We start from the raw sequence: 22,546 nt of genomic DNA on the forward strand, positions 1-22,546 counted from the left end.
AGGTATCTGAAAGACCTCAACCCAGCTCCTCCAGGCATCTTTCTCAAAAGACCAATGGAGAGAAAAACCAGATATGGTCAGAAGATGCACCTACACAGGCGTTCTTCGTTTCCTGAGTTAACCCACTTCCTCTTCAAGCATTTTCTTCTCTTGACCAATATGCCTTTTGAAACGAGCAGTGAATTCTTGAAAATGTATTTCCTGGCCCAGGGCTAAAGATCTAGACACATTATGAGACCATGCCATTTTCAACACAGTGACACAAAACTAGAACTTCGAATAAAGTGTCATTATCAGTACTGCAAAAGACTCCCTATAGCACGTGACTCAGGAAAAAAAAATCCAAATCCTTGTAAGCTGGACACATGCTTTGAAAAAACAACTGTCATCTGAAAGAGAAAAGTTCATGTTTCCTTACTCCACCACAATGAACATTATGCCAGCTTCCATAAGGAAAGAGAGATTTTTTTTTAAACCTCCTACACTTTAATCCAACTGGTGAGGTTACTGAGTTTCTAAGTCTAAGTATTACCTTGGATATGATTCTGAGTATTTCGTAATTATTAAAATTGTATCTTTTCTTAGACATGCAGTTGAGTATGGTGTTGAACAAAGCAGACACGGAAAGCTATGAAACAGAGCTATTATGATTCTTCTGGGCTGATCAATATAAAATGCAATCTAAACATAAGGTAAAGTCAGTTCTTACCTGAGTAGAAAAAGCTTTATTTATTTACCAGCAATGAGTAATAGCACAAAAACAGGTAAGAAAGTCTCTTTAAATGTTTATTTTTGTCAAAAGAGCTGACACTTTTCTGTGAGAGTTTTGGTCTATTGTTATAATAAAGCATTGCCCCTCCCCCATTAAAACCCATTCAAAACCTCCTATTCCTTGAGGTAAAGAACTTTTTAAAAAATTAATTTTTTAAAGAAAAATATTAAAATTCCTTTAGCTTGATAAATAGAAATAATCTTTTTTGTTTTGTTTTACCCTGGTGAACATATATGTATTTTATACAGCATAGCATCCTGTCACTCATTGGCAAGCCACAGGTGAGAGTCACCCATGTACATGCCGACTCGTCACAGATCACATGCCATAGTGCCACGTTCATACAGACTTTAAAGAGAACAGTTATCAATACTCTTCTGGCAAAACAACCAAGGCTTTGGAATGGCAAAAGCAAAAGAAGTTTAGGCATCAAAGCGCTCTGGGAGGAATCAGTCTGAGTCTTCGTCATCAATGTAGTCCTCAGGGTTACTTAACGTCCGAAGCCCATCTAAGGAGAAGACAGGAAGGAAACAAAACAAAGAAATTATAAACCGTTGAGAATTTTCTTCACTTTCAGTGTTTTTGACAATTCAAACCATGATCTTCCCTCTGACCAAGGGATTATGCTGTTCGTGAGACCCATCCCTTCATTGCTTTTCAGCCTATGAAGGTCACAGCTGCAGAGACTGCCGAGTCATGTGACAGAGTGTGGCACCTGGTGGAGGGACAACTTGTCCAATTCCAGGCAACTAGCCACATACACTGTGGCCAACATGGAGCATGCCAGTAACCACTCCACACATGACATCAGTCAGCTCACAGCCTGCGCCTTACCTGAAGGCAGAAGACAGAAGGATAACTGATGAGAGAGTCAAGACAAAGATGCTTCAGCTTCCTTTCAGAAAAAGCAGGTTTAAGAAGAACAAGAGACTAAAATTAAAAAGAAAGAAAGAAAGAAAGAAAAATCTGGCCCCCATTAAATGCTAAAGCAATCTTGAACAGGGGTCAAAAGGAAGATAACCTGTTTTCATCAAATTCTTACAGTATCAAATTTCCTGAGAAGGGAAAATGCAACTCAAACATAATTGTGCTGTTAGAGCTTCGTTAATGCAGGGTAGGATGGCACCCAAATTGTGGTCTCTCACTAGCACAGCCCAGATTTCCCTGGAATTATGGCTTGTGACAGGTCAGTGGAGCCTATGAGAAGATGGACCTAGCACTCTGTCAAGCTAAAAAGCAAAGATCCTATCAAAGAGAACTTGCTGGTGGGGTCCAAGCTCAAAGGACAGACAGAGCCTTCAGTGCCTAAGAAATCTTACACCTCAGGGCAGTCTCTCTGAAGGCTCTAGTCCAGCAACAGGAAGTCAGTGGTAGAGAAAGGAAGTTAGGCCACAGCCCTCCTTCCTGACCAACTGGACAGCAAGAGCCAGGAGGTCGACCTCAAGCAAAAGCCACCCATGCAGCAGCAAAAAATGGTTTCTGGTTTCTGTCTTACACAGTTGCTCCCCCAAATCTGTAGCTGGGCTATAGCTAAGCTAACAGCATTCTGTCCTTCCCTCTAGAGCCTACATCAATAAACGAGTGTCTTTAAAGAAACACCAACTCTTCTGATGAGAATTATCCACAATTGAGACACCAAACCCCAGGCTGGTTTGCACTGTAAGTGAACTGAAGTGAAGAATATACACAGGGGGCCGCAGGCTCACGGGCGGGCTGTGGTGGGGCTGGGTAATGGACAAGGAGGATAATTTGGGAGGCTTGCTGTTTCTGCTGGGCTGAAGAAGGGGCCTAAGGAGCATCTTTGTTGTTTCTTCTGTTTGGAGTGGACTGTGGCACAGAGTGAGGTTCGTCGCTTCTAGGGAGTAATGGCACCTGAGAGAGGGCTAAGTTTCCTCAGGATTCAAAAACTAATGGGGATAAAGGGAAATGTGACCAGTTTTCCACTAGACAGAAAACAAACTATGGAAGTGTTAGTATAAGCAGGTTAACGCAGAAGCAAACATCGTTCCCTCTATCATGGAAACGCGGACTACAGACACGGATTAGCTGTACTGCAGATACTAAAGCACCACCAGGGCTTGCAACATACAGCTGCAAAGCACTTGCAGAGGTGAGCCTTCTGTTACAATGCTGCTTCCCCACAGTGGGAGGAGAGAACCAACTCCTGAAAGTTGTTCTCTGGTCTCCGCAAGTGCATGATACCACACAGACACTCATCCTTCCCTCCTTCCTTTCCTCCCTCCTTTCTTCCCTCCCTCCCTCCTTTCTTCCCTCCCTCCCTCTCTTTCCTTGTGCCTTTCATCAAATCTGTCTGCTTTATTTACTTATTTAACCTCTCTGGGCTTGACACAGGCCAGGGGATGTGGATGAATGGATGGGAGAAAGGCACAGTGATGGAAAGAGAGAAAGGTGAGGTGAATGGGAAAGACAGTGTCAGGCACATCCCCACAGCCATCAGGCCGAGCAATAACAGCCAGCTTCTAAGTACGCACATGTGACTTGTGTTTTAAACCCTGTGGTGGTTTGAATGTGATTCCCGCCCCCACCCTCCAGCTGAGATAACTGCACGCTTAGTCCCCAGTTGACGGGCTGCTTGGAAAGGGTTAGGAGGCGTGTCCTTGTTGGAAGAGGTGTGTTGCTGGCTGTGGGCACTGAGGTTTCAAAAGCCTATGTCAGGCCCAGTCTCTGTCTGTCTGTCTGTCTCCGTCTATCTGTCTACCTTTCTCTCTCTCCGCCTGCTGCCTCCACAGGACACAGAGCTCTCAGCCATTTCTCTTACCTGTGCCAGGTTCTCCACCATGACAATCCTGGGCTAGCCCCTCTCAAACTGTAAGCCAACCCTCAGTTAAATGCTTTCTTTTATAGGAGTTCCTAGGTCACAGTGTCTCTTCACGGCAATAGAACACAGAATAACTAGGACAGCCCCTTTCTTTTGAAGCAACTACCATGTACAGCCTTTACTTCATCCTTTCAAATTTCTTTTCCCACATCTATATTTTAATCTTTAAAAATGTATGCCTCATTTTTAAATTTTAAAAACATCTACAATACTACGGATAGAGTCCACAATCTTTGACAAAGCCTGGAATAATTTAAATTATAGTTTATTGCTCCCTTCATTAAATCTAAATCAGAAGGCAGTTATGGCATGGTGATGACCAGCTCCTTCAGCCACTCATAGAAGCCGTGACGTGAGGGTAGAAAGCACACCCATTATTATCAGAACACAAGAAACCACAATGTGAAAGACCCTACCTTACTTCAAATATATTCTACTTTAGATCTGATTTATATCAGTGTTATATATTCAAAATTCAGAATCACTCACCGGGGCGGGGGCTCTCAGCTTTTGCAATAAAAACCTGCTAAGTCTTGGTCATAAGCACAGCAAAGAGAAAGGTTTAAACAAATACCTGTTCCCTGCTTCTTTTTCAGGAGCGATGCACAGGCAGCATTGGTGGCCATGTCCAAGGCCAGCTTCTTCTCATTGTTTCTCAAGTCTGTCCTCGCACCTGCCCAACACAAGAAAAGGAAACCATGTGTCTCTGCAGATGGGGACGTGCCAGCCAGGTCTCTGTAACAAGCTAATCACTTTGGCAAAGCTACCAGGAGAACAATTCTGGCCCAGAATTAATGTGGCTGGCATGTTTCATCAGAGAGCCTGCTGCTCTTCCCTTCCAGGTGCCAAGGGACTGTACAGGGACTTTTCAGTGAGCCCATTACCTGGCCCTGGGGAAATCCTGAAACAAAGCCACAGCCAGAACCCCAATGGATACGTGGATGCTGGCAGGAGGCTGTGGGGCTTCAATACCTCACACCCTTCGCCTTCCCCTCAGCTCATGAGGGCCTTTAGCAAAGACCATGGGTTTAACATCAGAGGACCAATAGTTTATATCTATACACTCACTCATAAGCATATGGCAAAATAATAAAACTCATAGGCAATTCATTGTTCCCCAATTCATTGTCCCTGTAAGCCCTCTTCCACTCATTTTTTCCTTGTCTTTATGCTAAAAATTATATCAGAATCCATCAACACATTTGGTGAAGAACAAAAAACTACAGAGGTGTGTTCAAAAGTGCTGGTTTACTGCCCTGAACTAAGCTCTTCAAAGACAGCCACTCTTAGAGCTGCCCTGAACTGTCTCTCTTTTATGTTGCCAATGATCTGCACACATACAAGCAGGTGCACACAGTCAAACTCCCAATGCTGCTCTGTATTTATTTGTATGTGTGTGTAGGCATCTGTATCATGCTGCACATGTAAGGTCAGAGCTGGTGTTCTCTTTGAATCACGTGGGTCTCAGGAACTGAACTCAAGTCCTTAGGCTGGCGGCAGGCACCTTTACCTGCTCAGCCATCTCACCAGCCTTATGATTTCATTTTTTTAACTTAACTGTATTTAAATGGTGGTGTACTTTTCTTGGAGTACGCACAAAACTCAATGTACCTCAATATTTATAGGTATTCCATTTCATGGATGTCTCAAAACATTTCATCACAGCTTTACTGACAGCAATCAGTTCTTTCTGATTTTCATCATCACTAACAGTGTAAAGAGAAGCATCCCAGAATAACTTGTTGACAGGTTTACTTAAAGGGTTCTCTAGAAGTGGGGTACTGAGGACTACTGTTAAGCTGTCTGTCATGAGGGCCCTATCACAGTGCTTCTACAGTTTAGGCAGTACTAAGGGTGCTTGCAATCACTTTGAAAACAAAACATTAAGTGTGGCTCAGCAGCACACAACTTGTGGCTGTCACATTAGACAGCACAGCCTTTAACATGTACTTTAGAAAACCCAACCACAGTCCTCATGGTAAGTAATCTTTTAGACCAGGGCTTTGCATCATTGTCACACTTAAACCAAAACCATTCTTGCTCATAAATTCCACAATGCGGCCCCAAAGAACTCCTAAAGATAGAGTCTATAACTTGTGGCTTGGAGAAAGTTTCCGTAGTATTGCCCTCTGTGCCACGCTTCTGAGCAATATACCTGGCCAGCCCTCTGCAAGAGCGTTTAATATTTATGGACCAAGCAGACAAATGGATGAGCAGTCCCCAGTTTAGCTGTTTACAGTGAATCACACAGAAGCAAGAGCTGAGATCAAAGTACACATCTTTCACACCTCAGCTCTGGTTCAGCTTAGACAGAGCAGCTACAGCCTTTCTCCTTGTTTATCAAGACTCCCAAGCAAGCAGAAGTCTCACCAACTTTACCCCGACTCTCAGGCCATGAGGCTCTAAAACACCTGTCTCCTAAAGCCCTACAGTCAAACACACAGGCACAGTAAGTTCTTTCTAAGAGCAATACATTTGTATGTGCCTTTTAAGTTTCTCAAGATCTTAATTCACAGTTAAAAGTACCATAAACATACCCCCAATTATTTCATCTCAGTTGTAATGATGCCATGCTATGCACAGAGTAGAGGTTAAAACTACAGTTTTAACAGGAGACCTGGTCTACCTGCTGTTTCAAATGGCCTGCTTTATTAGAAGCTAGTTTTTTAAGGCAAGTAAAGACCAGGAAAATTCAATTTAAAACTTTACCTTTATCCAGTAGCAACTGGACAATGTCTGAATAACCCTTCCAGGCAGCCGCATGCAGAGCCGTGTCCCCCAGCTTGTTCTGTGGTGAAAAAAGGGGGGGGTTATAAAAATACATAGTGGACGGGGTGAAGGTAGTGATAAAAGTTTAGTCCATATAAATCTAAATGAGGAGAAAAGCTACAGAACCATATGGAATGTCAAAGGAAAGAGGGAGTCAAGCAACAAGAGGAGCTACTCTCTCTGGGAGGGATGGAGGAGCAAAGCTAACATGGCAGAGGCAGGCTGAGGCACAGCCTCCTTCAGAGAGAGACTCCAGCAGGAAATGCACAGAAACCCAGCAACAGTCAGGAACTTACTTCTACCAGCCGGGGGCAAGAATGAGGCATGGGGTAAAAACAGGAGTGCCAAACAGAACCCTAGGACAGGTTACTGGCACTAGAATTACTGCTGAGAAATTACCAGAGCTCCTAAGCTCATGCACAACAGTACAAGAAGGAGACAAGAACCAGCCAGATAAAAACCTGTACAGTGAACAGTAAGATCCTTCTGTCAGCTACTTGTACCCAGCTCACTGCTCGGTGAGTACAGTGAAGGGGCGCCTTCAGGCAGGGGAGTGTAGATCACGGCTGCACTGCAGCTGCACATCCGGGGGTAGGAGTGGTATTTATGTTAGCATGCTCACCAATACAGGAGGGGCCTCACCCCTCACCCTATGGAAGCCCACCAAGGAGGATCCCACCCCCCCACCACCACCAAGTTCACGTAGCTTCTAATCACACAGATAAATGGATGAGCCAAGATACTGGGTATCTAAAAACAGCTTAAGTGTTCGAGAGGCCAACTTAAACAAAATAAAGAGCCCCTAGGGAGGAAAAGTAAACAGGAGAGAACAGCTATATAAGGTGGTATTAGATAATCAAACAAGAAAAGGATGTTATTAAAAATAAGAGTGAAATAAGAGCTTGTGGTCAACAAAATTCTCAGGCGACCCCTAAAATAGCTGTTCTCCTTGACCCTCTGACGACCCCACGTATAAGCCTCACATCCTCAAGTGTGTGTGAAGAATATAGTGGCTATCAGTCCTCTTGGACGGGGCATGGTAGTACACACAGCTTCAAACCTAGCACCCAGGAGACAGAGATAGGTGGATCTCTGTGAGTTCAAGTCTAGCCTGGACTACACAGCAAGTTTAAAGCAGCCTGGGATACATAGTCAGACCATGTATTTAAAAATATAAAGCCTATCATTTTGTAGACAATAGTTATTGGGTTCATCAAAAGAGAGATTATATTGGGTAGGCCACATTGATCAGGAAGGCTTTTAAAAATGAAAGTTAAATGACAGAGCAAACAACAGCTCCTACTAGCCATGAGGAGGAATGCAAACAACCATTTTGTGAACTATGATGGAAAGGAGGGGACTCTAAAAGTTAAGGGCATCCAAAAAGCTCAAATCTCAGCAACTGTAGTGAGCTTAGAAGGGGACCTCAAGCTTCCCAGGAAAGAGTTTCCAACTAAAGCTGCACTTTTCAGTGTGAGATCCTGAGTCAAGAATCTTGTGATGTCATGCACAGAAATACACTCCACCGAACAAACATTGCTAAACCAGGGATGATCTGATACATAACAATAGAAAATGAATACAGAACTCTAGGGAATCAAAAAATATATCAGAAAAAAAAAGTGGGGGCTGAAGAAATGGCTCCGAGATAAAGAGCACTCACTGGCTGCTCTTCCAAGGGACTGAGGTTCAGTTCCCAGTAACCACATGGAGGCTCACAACTGTCTGCAACTCAAGTCCCTGGGGGATCTGATGCCCTCTTCTGGCCTCCACGGGTACTACACACATGTGATGCCTGCAGGCAAAAACCATATACCTAACAAACTTTGAAAAGGAGAATCATTTTTTTAAAAAGATAAAGGTAAAGAAATCTCTGATAAAAAGAAAATCTGAGGTTCAATCTGTGGAATCAAAAGAGCAAAGAAAATGGTTAGAAACAGTAAAAGATAATTTCTCAGGCTAAAACCCTTGTGAATTTTCAGGACACTAAAGACAAAGACTCTTAATGAGAAAAAGACAGATCACAAACAGGACTGCAAACTGCCAGGGTTAGATAACGGTGGGAGTTTGCCTCCTAAGGCTCATGTTTTGGGAGTCTGGAAGAGAGCTGAACATTTAGCAGAAGAGTCCTGGTTGTAGTTTGGTCCCTGGCATGCTGCTATCCAGAGGGACTTGATAGGACTTTGGGAAGATGGGCAAGTGAAAAACCTTCATGGCTGAGGTGAAAACTCAAAAAGGGTAGTGGAATTCTGTTCACTGAAGATGCAGTGCTTGCTCACCTTGGTACCAGCCCAAGAGCAAATGGGGCCAACTGATCGTGGGACACCACCTCCCTCACTGGGGCTGAAATAAAGCTCTCCCCTTGGTGAGCTGACTCTCTCTACCCTGTGTTGTAGCACCACACAACTGTGTGCTCAAGGATTGAGGATGCAGCAGCTCTCTGATGTGTACTGGAACAGCACGTGTGAGGACTTGGCTTAAAACTCCAGTACCACAACACAAAAACAGTAACAACAACAAAACTCCATATGCTTGCCTGTAGCATTTAAACTAAAATATTGTATATGAGCACAAGCTGTAGTGTGCGAACAAGAAAGAGGGGGTGTGCTAGATGTGTTCCCCACAGTGAGTGGCCTCACCTGCTGGTTCAGCTCCACATTCGGCTGAGTAAACAGAACCTCCACTATGTCTGCAATTCAAACAGAAAAAGGCATTTTTTTTTTTTAAAGACAGAAACAGTGAACTTTGCAAAAGCAGACATAAAGGCATAAGACAAAACTTGTTAGGAGAATGTTCTAGAAAATTCTTACAAGTTTCTCAAATTTTATATTCAGGGGAAAAAAACCTAAAAGGTAGATTACAGAAGAAAAAAATTCAAACCTGAAGTTTCAGCTCAGTTCGTGAAAAAGAATGGACAGTGGGATTTGGGATAGAATAAAATACATGGAAAAATTCAACCTGTTATTATTACTGACTGCACAGTATTACAAACTTAAGTCAGTATGGTACTTTAGAATTTTGCATTACACTTAAAACATGGGTCCAAAAGTATAGCTGGGAAAAGCTACAGGTGCCAACCCTGCCCTTCCTCTGTGGCAGGTGACACAGGTTATCCTGTTCTGTTACTGGCGTTTTCTGGTACCTTCTGAAGCCTGAGAGAGGAAGGGAAGTCCTTAGCCTTTCAAGAGGTCTGCCCAGTGGGGCTCAGCACCCATAACCCACCCTCACTGCTCTCTGTAGTTTCCAGAAATACAGCCTTTGGCTGGTGTCCTGAAGGTTTGCCAGCACTGCTTTTATCACTTAAAAAGGGCAGGCTCCCTCTGGTGAAGGAGGTTTTCAGCAACACAGAAATGTGTGATTACCTTTGTGGCCCCCGTGGCAGGCCCAGTACAGGGCTGTGCTTCCAGCTTTGTCCAGGCCGTTCACACCCACCCGGTTGTCCAAGCACTCCCTCAGCCAGCTCAAGTTGCCTGAAAGAATTTTACACTTAGAAAAAAAAACGCAAAGAAAAGGCTTTTACTCTTTGTTTTGCTTTCAAATCAGTTTCATCCTTTGTAAGCTCCTTGTGATGGGTCAATCAGCAAATCTTAAAACAAGATCTGCCCGCTAATGTGCTTTTTATGGTGCATTTGCACTCTGGGTTATTGACGAACAGTAGTAGCATCCATCTTTAATGGGAGGAGTTGCCAAAATAGGTCTAAAGGTATTTTATCCTAAAAGGTGTGGAGTAACACAAAACCTAACCACAAACAGAAACTCTCTCTATTCATATTTAAAGACATTTTCAAGTTTTGGAAGGGAAAAATGTAGTGCTTTAAGCTACTCAAAGTTACTGCTCTATGCTAAAGTCTAATTATTAATTTAAAAATTTCAGGCTAAAATCATAAGTATCTCATTTACAAAGAACGTTTTTTGTTTGTTTGTCTATTTAGTGTTTTTGCTTTGGGTAGTTATTTGGTTGGTTGGTTTGGTTTTTCAAGACAGGGTTTCTCTATGTAGCTTTAGCTATCCTGAAACTCACTCTGTAGACCAGGCTGGCCTCCAACTCAGAACTCAGAGATCTGCTTGCCTCTGCCTCTGCCTCCCAGGTACCAGCCACCACGTGGCTCAAAGAAGCCTTTTCTACGTCATTTTAGTTAGTTTACGCCCATCCTTTCCCCTTGCACATGCAGCTACGGAACAGAATGAAATACCTCGCCAAGGCTGCAGCTTCCCATTGTTCAAAGAAGGGTTTCATAAGAAAATCGCCATGGGTGTTTGGGGTTAGAGACAGTCTATGTTAAGGGGCTTGCCTTCGGCTCTGTAAGATGTTTAGCAACAGCCTGGGCCTCTACCGGAAGAATGCCAGTACCATGCCTACACTTATGACAGTCAAAATGTCCCCACATTTTACCACATGTGGTGAGTAAGTGTCACCCACAGGAAGAAAGTCAAGACAACTCCCATCCTTGTTGGGTCAGAGCCTCCTCCAACATCAACACTCTCCTAAGTGCTATGTCCCAGAACACAGCCACCCTCCTGCTCTCCGGGACTCAGGACATTGGATTTTAATGATCTGTTAGGCCTATCTGCCTCTGTCTGACTGAGTTTTCAGATCATGACCTTTCTTAAGTGCTCAAAAAAAGTGTTACCTGGTATTTTAAAATTAAAAATCGCCGAGCATGGTGGTGCATGCCTTTAATCCCAGCACTTAGGAGGGAGGAAGAGGCAGGCGGTTTACTGTGAGTTCAAGGCCAGCCTGGTCTACAGAGAGAGTCGAGGATGGCCAAGGCTACACAAAGAAACCCTGTCCCAAAAAACAAAAACAAAAACAAAAAATTTTTAAATTAAAATTAAAAATCACTCTTACTCTTCTAGGGTGAGAAAAGCCAGCACAAAGACTGTTTCTAGAGAAGGCAGTGATTTAAGAACATTCTGAGACAACAGAAATGTTCTAGATCTTTATCTGGATGTTGGTGTTCTGGGCATATATATACTTGTCAAAACTTAGCAAACCATGCCATTAAAACCTAGGCATTTTGCTAGAATACCAAGTTGCCAGGCAAGATGTGCCTAACAGTGCAATAGTGGCAAGTCTGCTACGGGGACAACCAATTTCTTTGATTCTATTTGAGATCTGTTAAAAAGGAGGAATTCCATGCCTAGTACTTGTAAACTGTGTCAATGCCCCTGAGTGGAGATTTCACAGGCCATAGAAGGTAACCTACAACTTTTGTTTTGTTTAAATGGTCATGTTGCCTAACTGCCTTCTAAAAATGTACGCTCATACACATAGATGAGTGCCGCTCTCAACCCTGGCCAGAGAAGCTTCCTTTTTGGCAGTGGACAGCAGTTAATGCAGAGGCTCAGCCAGTCAAAGTGCTGAGAGAAAGTGAGTGTTGAGTGCTCAGCCCTAGACAGGATATCTGTATCACCTCCTCTCCTCCATGGTTCAGCAAACACTGCAGAATAAGAAAAAAGAATGGGAGAGACAGAGAATGGAGGAGAGTAGTGCAAAGCCCTGTCTTCCTGACATGACAAGGCTGCTGCCCCTGTCGACTCATAGTAGCTGTGACTATATGCACAAGAGCAAACCACTCAGAATTCCTATTGGAATGGGAGAGGGGTTCGTGAGCTGAGAAGCTACTTAAAGCTGACAGCTGATGGAGACAGGAAAGTAATTTCTCCTGGAGGTGGGACCACTGGTTAGTGCCCATGCCCCAGTGGATGGCCCCATAGCCATGTGTACAATAACTGGACTCAGGGGTTGCATATTTTTTTTAAAATTAAAAAGAACATGCAGTTGGGATGGGGGGGTCGTATTATAGGGAAGGAAGAGTTGAAGGTGAAGGAATGATCAAAATATTTGTATGCGTGAATGAGATCCTCAAAGAATAAGGGAAACGTATAGAAAGCCTATGCATTTTAATATGCCATATCCTCTATCAAAAAGAAAAAGAGAATCAAACCTACCTCTTTTTGCAGCCTCATGCAGTGGATTGTCAATGGATTCTGCTTGCTCAGCAACTAGATTGAAAACAAAGAAACAAGCCCACTACTGAGGTCACTCAATGATTAATGGGAGTTGGTCATGCCCCATGGGCACCCAGCTTCATGGCCTGGGCCTCAGACACAACAGCTTAATTACTTACTTAATGTAGATTAGAAGTAACAGAAAATAACTGATAGCACTTCCTTGAAAGGAGGCTGGATTCTATGTTAAATGAAACCGAGCCAAGCAGTAAGGCAGGAACACAGCAATTAACTGCGAGCATAAACAGCAGCAGCAAGCACAGCCATTAACAGAGAAGGAACCAAGAGCGAACAGATCCCTGAACCAAACACCAAATTTACTCAAGTATTTAATAAAGAAACAGCTGTAAATGACATAAGCATCTGTGAAACCCCTTTGCTTTGAGGATACCTGATGCTAATTCGGATTCCATTCTGGGGGGTGGGGGCGGGGAGCAGCAGGGGCCAAGGACAGCTCAGCAGCACTGTCTGCATTCACACAGCAGCCGCCTACCTTCTTTCCACTGTGGCCCTAAAATGAGTAGGAGTGCCCAGAGGAAGCCTGCTGCTCCAGGGTCACCTCAGGTCCACGCCTCCTGCCCTAAGAGGACTGGCACAGACACTCTTTCTGTCCACTTCCTCCCCTCAGTATCTACGGCCAAGGCTGGAAATGCATCACGGTGGGAAGATATGTGGGACTTCAAAGGAACAGAACCACATGAAGGCCAGAGCATGCAGGGCTCCTGAGCTAGGACTGGCCACAGCCTCCACGCCTCTAAAGGGCATCCTCTGACATTTGGGAACCAGTGCCTGATGCTGGCGCTGTCAGTCCTATAGTGACCTAAATTCAGTACACTCACTATTCGGATGTGGAATCAAATCTCAGAGGCATTACTCTGGGTGTCTTTACTACTGCACTGCTACTAAGCGGAAGAAAAAGACTAAAATTCAGGACCCTTGTTTACTAATCCTGTGCCTTGTTAACTTTACTCTGCTAGTTTCTACTTATGTGCTTTTGCCTATTTTGCCCATCTTTCCACTAGAAATATTAGAATAATTTTACAAAGGGGTCACATCTTAATAAGGACAAGCAGCTCCGACATAACTAGCCCATGTGTCAGTTAACAAAGTAATAATTCTTCACCACAAACCAGAGGAACAATTTGTGATCTGGAGTTCAAGGACATTAAAAAAATAAATAAATAAATAAAAAGATTAAGAGCAGAAGGCGTAGATCCAGTGTTTCCCTAGTAACTGTGGTTTTTTCCTTGTTACATGAATTGTCATAAGCGATGAGTTAGGCCTGGGCACAGCTGGTGTACATAACCATCTTATAAACAGGACGCTCACAGTGCAGCTGGCCACTTACCATAGTTGCTCGGGATCAGTCCTGTTCTGCCTTTGCACGTCCCTTTCCACCAGCTGGCATCACTCTGCCAAGAGAAGAAGGGAGTCAGCATGTAATTGTATCGGAAACCATTTGGGGCCCCAACTGCACCTCCCTGTTATCAGCATCCTCAAACCCTTGCCATCTGCATCCAGTTCTCTTATCCAGAACATAAGCACACAGGCATCTCCCATTCACATCATGTACGCATCACAGAACTTCAATGAGACAAACCAGAGCAGGTGAACGAAGGGGGAAAACATGAGGTTAGATTATAGCTGCAGAATTTAAATGGCCAGACTTTAACATCTCTTCTTTAATATACTTTTATGTTTTTTCTGAAATTCTCTTCCTTGTTTTATCTTCATTTTTGGGTAACTATTTATTATAGAAAAGTTCACACCTATACAGAAGCAGAAAGAACAATGTGATAAGTAAGCCATCTGCTAACGGTGTGACTCACTGCTTGTGACCACTCCACACCACCCACCCTTTTTCCCTCTGGGTTACTGGGGTGACTGGTAGGTGGTGTAATTTTTACTCTGAAAAACTAGAATGTGCATCTGAAAGATAAACAAATTTTCAAAGTCAACTGTGACACCATTATCACCGTTTCAGACTTTTCCCCCAATGACATCATCAAATAGCTAAGTCAAAAGCCAAAATCCCTAATGGCTCACGCTTTGGGATTTCTAATAAGGACCATGTAGTGCAAGTAATTTCCCCCTTACATCTCCTTTAATCTACAGGCTCCTTCTCCAGTCTTTTCTTTGTTGCTTTTGTTTTTTGCTTTTAGCTCTTGATATGTGATACACACACACACACACACACACACACACACACACACACACACTTGAAGAAAAGATTTATTTCTTCTGTAGAAATTGAAACAGTCTGGATTTTGCCTGGTGAACACCTCTGCTATCATTAAACACGTCCCCTGGCTTTGTACATTACTCACGAGTTGCTGTTGAGTTCTGAAAACATAAGCAGATTCAGGCGCATGTTTTAGGGAAGGCTACTGCACGGCTGGTACTGATTTTCCCACCATCAGAGAGCACACAAGGCAAGGCTGCCTCTGTAGGAATGGCAGCTGCTGTAACAGCCACAGAGGTTGCAGAATGGGAATTTTTTCCATTTAAATAAGTATCCTATCTCTTCAAAGAGTAACTTTCCCTTACCAGCTCTCAGGTCATTCGCGGTAAAGTTCAGGAAGAAAGGACAGACTCACTACTGACTCCTTCCCTTAGCAGTGGTCAGAACAATCACCACAGTTGTGGAGCATTCCCTCACAGTATCAGTGGGGCCTGTTTTGAGGTAACAGTAAGAAACCATAAACTTAAAACGGCGTTTCAATGCTTGAGCACTGTTGCCCTGATTGACGCTCAAACTGCCCCATCTCTGGGCAGTGTATAATGGTTTCCTCATCGTGCTGGTATGGCCCTTGTATTGCTGTCACAAGACAGCCAGTTTACCTTGTACATTTAATGTCCTATAGCTGGTACTAACCATTTCTCAAACGGGCCTTGTTACTTCCAAGACAGCAATAGATTATTACTGGGTTGTCCCTTTCCTAGGGCCCCTTCAAAGATAAAATGTGATGTTTTTCCAATTCAAATGAAGGTCTCCTATGTTTCTACTCCATTTTACTGACTGACATCTGCGCACCCTCCTCCCACACTGAAGAGCCCACAGTGGACATTAGCGACCTAATGACTCATGTGCCCTCAAAAGCCAGGCACACCATAGCCTCAGAGCAGATGTCTGTCAAGGGGGGTACTCCGTTCATTCATTCATTTATTTTTTTGTTGGCAGCTCTGTTTTGTCTGGTATAGTCACTAGGGATGTTTAATCAAACTGCCAAGTCTTCCTGAGAATACTTCCTTTCTGTGTAGCTAGGATACCTGCCAGAGTATGATTAAAGTCATCTGATTCATTCTTAATTTTTAGGGACTGCTTTTTATTGTTTAATTTATAGCCACATAAAAGTTTATATGATCGCAAAGTCAAATCTTCAAAACAAATCATAACTTTAAAAATTTATTTTCCAGGCTGGAGAGATGGTTCAGCAGTTGGGAGCACTGACTGCTGTTCCAGAGGACCGGGGTTCAATTCTCAGCACCCACATGGCAGCTCACAACTGTCTGTAACTCCAAAATCTGACACCCATAGACATACAATGCACATAAAATAAAAATAAGTAAAATTTTTAAAAATCTATTTTCCCTTTCTTTATATAGGGAAAACTGATTTTTAAGTCATATTTTGCAAGTTTTTCTTTATTTTCAATGTAAGAAAATAGAGGCATATTTATAGTACCCCACCCTTCCTTAGACAAGTAAGGTATAATAAGGGTGGGCATTTTTATCTTGCTTTATGCCACTTGAATTACATCAGAATTGAATTTAAGAGATATCCTTGTTTCTTTGTATGTCTGCAGAGTTCCATCTGTGGCCATAACAAAACTAATTCAACTATTCCCTATTGATGAATAAAACAACTACTTTCTATGATATGTCAAAAAGCGAGATTTTGCATATATTCTATGTAAATATACATTTAAAATAATCCATAATATTATGACTACATAAAACAGCCTAGCACTATGTTAATATACCTTTAACATGTACCTAGTAGTACAGAATACTAGCGAGCCTTACCATGTCAGTGATGTAGATAATATCTCCTTCTTCAAAGTATAATTCATCTGGCTAAAAAAAAAAAACACACAAAAAAGTTGACACTGTGAAATGTTTCCGATATTAGAACATAGCTATTACTTTCATTTTGTAATTTTGATTCCTAAAGTGTTCTTATAGACAATATTACTTCTATATTAACATTAACAAATAAACCACACAACAAAATATTACAGCAAGTTAACACTTGAACTCTAAAGCTGGATTTGTCCTGTGATAAATGCTATCAAAGAATTGTATATAGAACAAATAAGTGTTCCTAACACCTTTTATGTTCTTCCATCACAAAAGATTTTCACAGCTACATAGAGCACTGGTAAAACTTTTCCTCCTTAGAAACTATGGTAGATGATATACATACATAATGTGATATATGCACACATACATGGATAAATGTCTAAATTTAAACCAGGAAAACATTGTTACTTACATTTGCCTATTTTCAGAAAACTATTATGTGGTCTTGTGATTATTTCTTGTACATGAGTTTTTTCGGTTTTTGGTTTTGGGGGTTTTCTGGTTTTTCAAAACAGAGTTTCTCTGTGCAGCCCTGACTGTCCTAGACTCCCTTTGTAGACCAAGCTGGCTTTAAACTCACAGACATCCTCCTGCCTCTGCCTCCCCGAGTGCTGGGTTACAGCCGTGCGCCACCACTGCCTGGCTGATCATGAGTATTAATAAGTAACTCAGCCATTACAGCCTAAAGAGCTAAAGTACACAAGCAATAACTGTGGCCACCAAGAAATGCTAGCAACTCTAGGCGCTCACTGCATAGCTAGTGCCTCCCTCTCCAAGAAGCCAACAGCTTACACATCTGGTTAGTGGATGTGTACCTAGATACCACGATGAGTTTGTACAGGAAGTACAAAGAGAATCGCAGCTACGGACAGAGATGCTTACATCACTAGGCTAAAAAATACCAAGCACCAACACAGGATGAGATGCTGATTGTGCGTAAATTATGCACAGAAATTTGCTGCTGTATCCAAGTACACTGTATAATACTAGTAGGAAAATATCTTTAAAAAAAAAAAAAGACTTGTTGGGCTGGAGAGATGGCTCAGGGGTTAAAAGCACTGACTGCTCTTCCAGAGGTCCTGAGTTCAATTTCTAGCAACCACATGGTGGCTCACAACCATCTATAATGTGATCTGATGCATACTGTATACATAATAAATAAATCTTTAAAAAAAAAAGACCTTGAAGAAAAAAAAAATAGTATCAAAGGGTTACACGGAGAAACCCCATCTAAAAAAAAAAAAAAAAGACTTGTTATTTCTCCCTATTCCACACACATAGTAAAAATTATATAAGCTGGGCAGTGGTGGCACACACCTTTAATACCAGCACTTGGGAGGCAGAGGCACGCAGATCTTTTTGAGTTTGAGGCCAGCCTGGACTACAGCCAAAGCTACATAGAGAACCCCTGAAAAACCAAAAACAAGCAAACAAATAAAACAAAAATTATACCAGTAAAACAAATGTTTTCCTCCATTCATTTCTCCAAGTGTTTGCCTCCTCTCTGGAGCAGACTGGGATGAGCATATATGACTCTACCCTAGTGATGGATTTCATTCAAGATGGATCTACACTATTATAGCTGCTGTTTTCCCTTGACTATAAACAAAGACTGTTATCAACTGCTTCAGGCTTGAAGCAACCGCAGTATGAAGTCAGGTAAAAGATGCACTCAGACATAAAAATTAGTGAATGGTGACTTATGTTGTCCCCCAAAATGGCTGACTTCCTTTAAAGGCAACTTCCTAAAGCATTTATTATCTTTACACTTTGATTTACAGAGACTAGATTCACAGCAGAAGCTATACAAAATGAGTTAAGCCCACTGGACCTGAGGAAGCACACTGTAACTTCATTTGAAATAATGTGCAGAGGGACAGATATAAAAGACTTCTGAGGTTTTTCTCTAGCTATTGTTTTGAAGATGGATGACCAATATTACTTCCAATATGCCACAGTCATAACACGTGATTAAAGAAACAATTTCTGTTAAAGCTAGCTGCAAACGAGATCTTCTCAGAGACACTTAAGAGTCCCACATTTGTCACCACAGCATGGCAGCTGAACACAGTGGCCATCTCAGAGCATTACTTTGGCATTTTATCACCACTTGACTGCATCTCCCCTAAGAAGGTACCAAGACATGGAAAGGAAGAAGGAACATAGAAAAGGGGGTAGGGGAGCTGTCCTCGTCTGAACAGGAATGGCCCTCAAAGACTCGTGTGCTAGAATGCTTGGCCCCTAAGGAGTGACACAATTAGGAAGTACGGCCTTGTTAGAGGATGCATGGCCTTGTTGAAGAAAGTGTGTCACTGTGGGGCTATACTCAAGCTATGCCAGTGTGACACACAGTCTGCTTCTGCTGCCTGCAGATCAGGATGCAGAACTCTCAGCTCCTTCCCCAGCACCGTGTCTGCCTGCACGCTTCCATGCTTCTTTCCACGATGATAATGGACTGAACCCCTGAAACTGTAAGGCAGCCCCAATTAAAGGTTTTCCTTTACAAGAGTTGCCATGAGCCGGGCGTGGTGGCACATGCCTTTAATCCCAGCACTCGGGAGGCAGAGGCAGGCGGATTGCTGTGAGTTCACGGCCAGCCTGGCCTACAAAGTGAGTCCAGCACAGCCAAGGCTACACAGAGAAACCCTGTCTTGAAAACCAAAAGGAGTTGCCATGGTCATGGTGTCTCTTCCTAGCAATAAAACCCTAAGACAGGGGCAGCTGTGAACTGCAGCTGCGTCTACTGTGACCGCACTTCTACAAGGGATGGATGTCCCTGATGCACATTACAGATGTCCTGGGCCATTTCCTGTCCCTGTCTATTCACGGCTCCTGGAGAGCCCTCTTCAGTCAGTGCTTTCAGAGAAGCCAAGGAGCCATCTTTCCCTGTCGCTTTAGACTCCTTCAAAAGTCAGGTCTGCCTAAATTCCCATCATTAGCAAAAATCACTCACCCGACACAAACAAAAACCCATAAAAAATATCATTGCCAAATAAATAGCCTACAACACACAAGGAGCACGTGTGGAACATAAGCACACACATCGGATCTCTGGTTACTTCTCCGTATGAACTGAGAAATGAGCTGGGAACGAGAAGCGGCCACTCCCTGGGCACAGTGCTGTACTCGGGGTGATGGGGTTGTGGAACCTGGTAAAGGAAGTGGTGTTCACCACAGTAACTGTAATAGTCCCACACAACTGTCTGCTTTAAAATGGCTAATTCTACGTTGTGTGAGCTTTACCCCAGTTTCAAAAACAATTATACTCAAAACGCTCAGCACCTTTTGAGTAGTTCTTGTATTTAGTGGCAATGTCACTAAGCTGAGTCATCTGAAGACTTCACACTGCTGAACCGGCTTTAAACAAACAGTGGCTGTTCTACAGGGGTGACTGCAGTAGTGCTCCGCTACCCTCACCCCCAAATGCAGCAACCCTCCTCGCAGTCAGGTTTGCTGTTCAAATGAAGTAACAAGAAGCCAATCAGTCAGAGAAAAAGGTCTAGCCATTTCATTGGTTTTTATAGTTTATTCTCTTTTAATAACCCTCAAGTACAATGCTGCCAACATAGTTTCTTCCAAAAGGACAAAATAAAGGGATGGGCTTTCCTAACCTGGCTATGGAGTGGTTTATGAAATTCTTAACACTGCTGGGGACAGTAGAGTCAATAACGTAACTGTGGCTTAAAACTCAGACGTTCCCTAAGAGAATCACAATTTCCATTAAGAATCCATAACATCACTAGATGGAAACTGTCCAATGGGGATCTACTTTTACATTCCCGGCATTGCAGTCATGGAACAGAAGTGGGAGTGCAGTGACCCAATGACACCAAGAGCACGCCATCACATCCAGCTTGCTCTCTGGTTTTTAGCCACAATCTCTTATCCTCTCCTTGAAGAACTACAAGGTATTAGGAAAAAGAAGTGAGCTAGGCATGGTGACTCAGGAGAGCTGCTCTAAGCTCAAGGGCAGCCTGAGTGCAGAGACAAGCACTGTCTCTAGCAAAGCAAAAGCCACAGGAAACAAGCCACGACTGGTGCTACAATAGTGAGTGCAAATGGGCATTCACATTCTTGTTCTATATATTCCGGGTAACAGAGTTCCAAGGCAGTAATTTTATTGGTTAATGCAAATACATGGTTTTTGAAAAGCTTAGAAAAACTGTGATATAGCCGGGCGGTGGTGGCACACGCCTTTAATCCCAGCACTCGGGAGGCAGAGGCAGGCTGATCGCTCTGAGTTCGAGGCCAGCCTGGTCTACAAAGTGAGTCCAGGACAGCCAAGGTTACACAGAGAAACCCTGTCTCAAAAAACCAAAAAAAAAAAAAAAAAAAAAAAGGAAAACCGTGATATACTTCTAAACTTTTTTAGACTTAGTAACCTAAAGATAACATAAATTAATCAAAAGGAAAAATAAATTTTCCTTGAAATGTTTTCATTTAATATCTTATAGTATCTACTCATGTGCTGGGCACTGGTCTGGACCTTTGCAAATACTAGTGTACTTTTTTTTACAACACTAAGAAGTAAGGCCATTCTTTATTGTCATATTAAAGATAAGATTGTCACATACATGTGATATTCAAGACTATGGAGTGACAAATCCAAACCGCAGCTCATGTTTTCTCTCACAGAAACATCACACATTGCCATTACTGGTCAACATAGTGTCATGACCTAGTTCAACATTGATAGTTTTAGAAAATATTCCTCATTCTGCTTCCTCAATAATGCAGGGCAGCAATATTGAAAACACTCTCTTTCCCATGCAAAGTACACTTGGCCTCACTTAGTCCTTGGAAAAACCTACTAGGCAGAGCTGGGGCTTGGGTATCTCTACTTAGCAAGTGGATACAGACAGGCAGAAGATCACAGTGACCAGCATGGCTGGGATCCTGCCTCAGCTTTTGGATCTCCATTCTAGCCCTCACCCACATGTCATCTAGAGCAACCTAGCAAGCCTCGTAGGATGAAGCAGGTCCACCTGGTTTTCCTTCAGAAAGCAACACTCCTCAGGCCCACTGTTTCTCCCCACCAACATGCTTTTACACTGGTCCAACCAGTCCAGGCAGGTCTCTGTGTGACACTGCATTCAAATGGGAGCTGGGGGAGAGTTAGAATCAAGGAGAGCTGCGTGAAAATAGAAATATCTTTCATTGAAGCAAGATAATCACAGCCACGAATGTTTTGCTTTACCTAGCCAATGCATTACCAAAACTGGGGCTGGCTGTCACTCTCCTCACTGTCTTACTGTCTCCTGGGGTTATAACAGTTGCTAATATCAGGACCACGGCCCTCTCAGCTGCTGTATATGCAAGCAAACGGCCCATAGCTTCCAGCTCAGCCTTTCCTATTTCCAGGCCACCATGCCTTAAAGAGGTGGCTGGTGTGCTATAAAGCATAATGTGTTCTGCACGCGGCATACTGTGCATGTGGTGCGCTGTATACTTGGTATGTCAAACACAGAGTGCCAAAGGACATGGAGTACTGTGACCTCAAGTGTACTGAGCAGTGTGCTCAGAACGCAGAGCTTGTGGTGCGCTGTGTACGAGGTGTGCTATGCACTCAGCTGTATGCTCAGTGTGTTCTGTAGCGTGCTGTGAACTCGGCGTGCTGAGTATAATGTGTGCTATGACCTCAATGTGCTGTGTTCTCAGAGTGCTGTGCCCTGGGCAGGCTGACTGTATGCTGAGAGAACGGTGTGCTGCGCATGCTATATATTCAATGTGTAGTCTGCTGAGCATGCACTGATCTGTGTGCCACACAATGTGCTGAATAGCCTGTGTGCTGTGCTGTGGTGTCCTTGTGTCATGGTATATGGTGTGTGTGTCTGGTGCACGGCATGCTAAGTGCTCAGTGTATTATGTGTCCCCACAAATATGATGAATGCCTGTCACAGGGAAACAAACTATGCTCCAACACTGTCCAAGAGCCAGGTTCATTCACGCACAAAAGTAAGCGACTGTCTGGGAGAATGGTCAATATTTCACAACAGTTGTAACTGTGTGAGCTGGTGGTCTCCTGTATCTAGGCTGATGGAAGGGAGAACATAGAGGAGTGTGACATCACA

At 43.1% G+C, this 22,546-nt stretch overlaps 1 protein-coding gene across 1 annotated transcript in view; it reads right to left on the reverse strand.

Moving 5' to 3' along the window:
- Nucleotides 1-683: 683 nt before the first annotated feature.
- Nucleotides 684-22,546, reverse strand: part of Ostf1 (osteoclast stimulating factor 1) — a 53,250-nt gene continuing 31,387 nt past the window's right edge. The window contains exons 3-10 of the mRNA XM_051146219.1: nt 16,419-16,469; nt 13,741-13,804; nt 12,333-12,386; nt 9,743-9,850; nt 9,020-9,069; nt 6,321-6,399; nt 4,186-4,284; nt 684-1,280 (exon numbers count right to left, since the gene is read on the reverse strand). Of these exons, the coding sequence (XP_051002176.1) occupies nt 1,222-1,280; nt 4,186-4,284; nt 6,321-6,399; nt 9,020-9,069; nt 9,743-9,850; nt 12,333-12,386; nt 13,741-13,804; nt 16,419-16,469 (564 nt within the window). The 3' untranslated portion in view covers nt 684-1,221. The remainder of the gene's footprint in view (nt 1,281-4,185; nt 4,285-6,320; nt 6,400-9,019; nt 9,070-9,742; nt 9,851-12,332; nt 12,387-13,740; nt 13,805-16,418; nt 16,470-22,546) is intronic.

The sequence above is a fragment of the Acomys russatus genome, chromosome 5, assembly GCF_903995435.1.
Source record: "Acomys russatus chromosome 5, mAcoRus1.1, whole genome shotgun sequence".
NCBI lineage: Eukaryota > Metazoa > Chordata > Mammalia > Rodentia > Muridae > Acomys > Acomys russatus.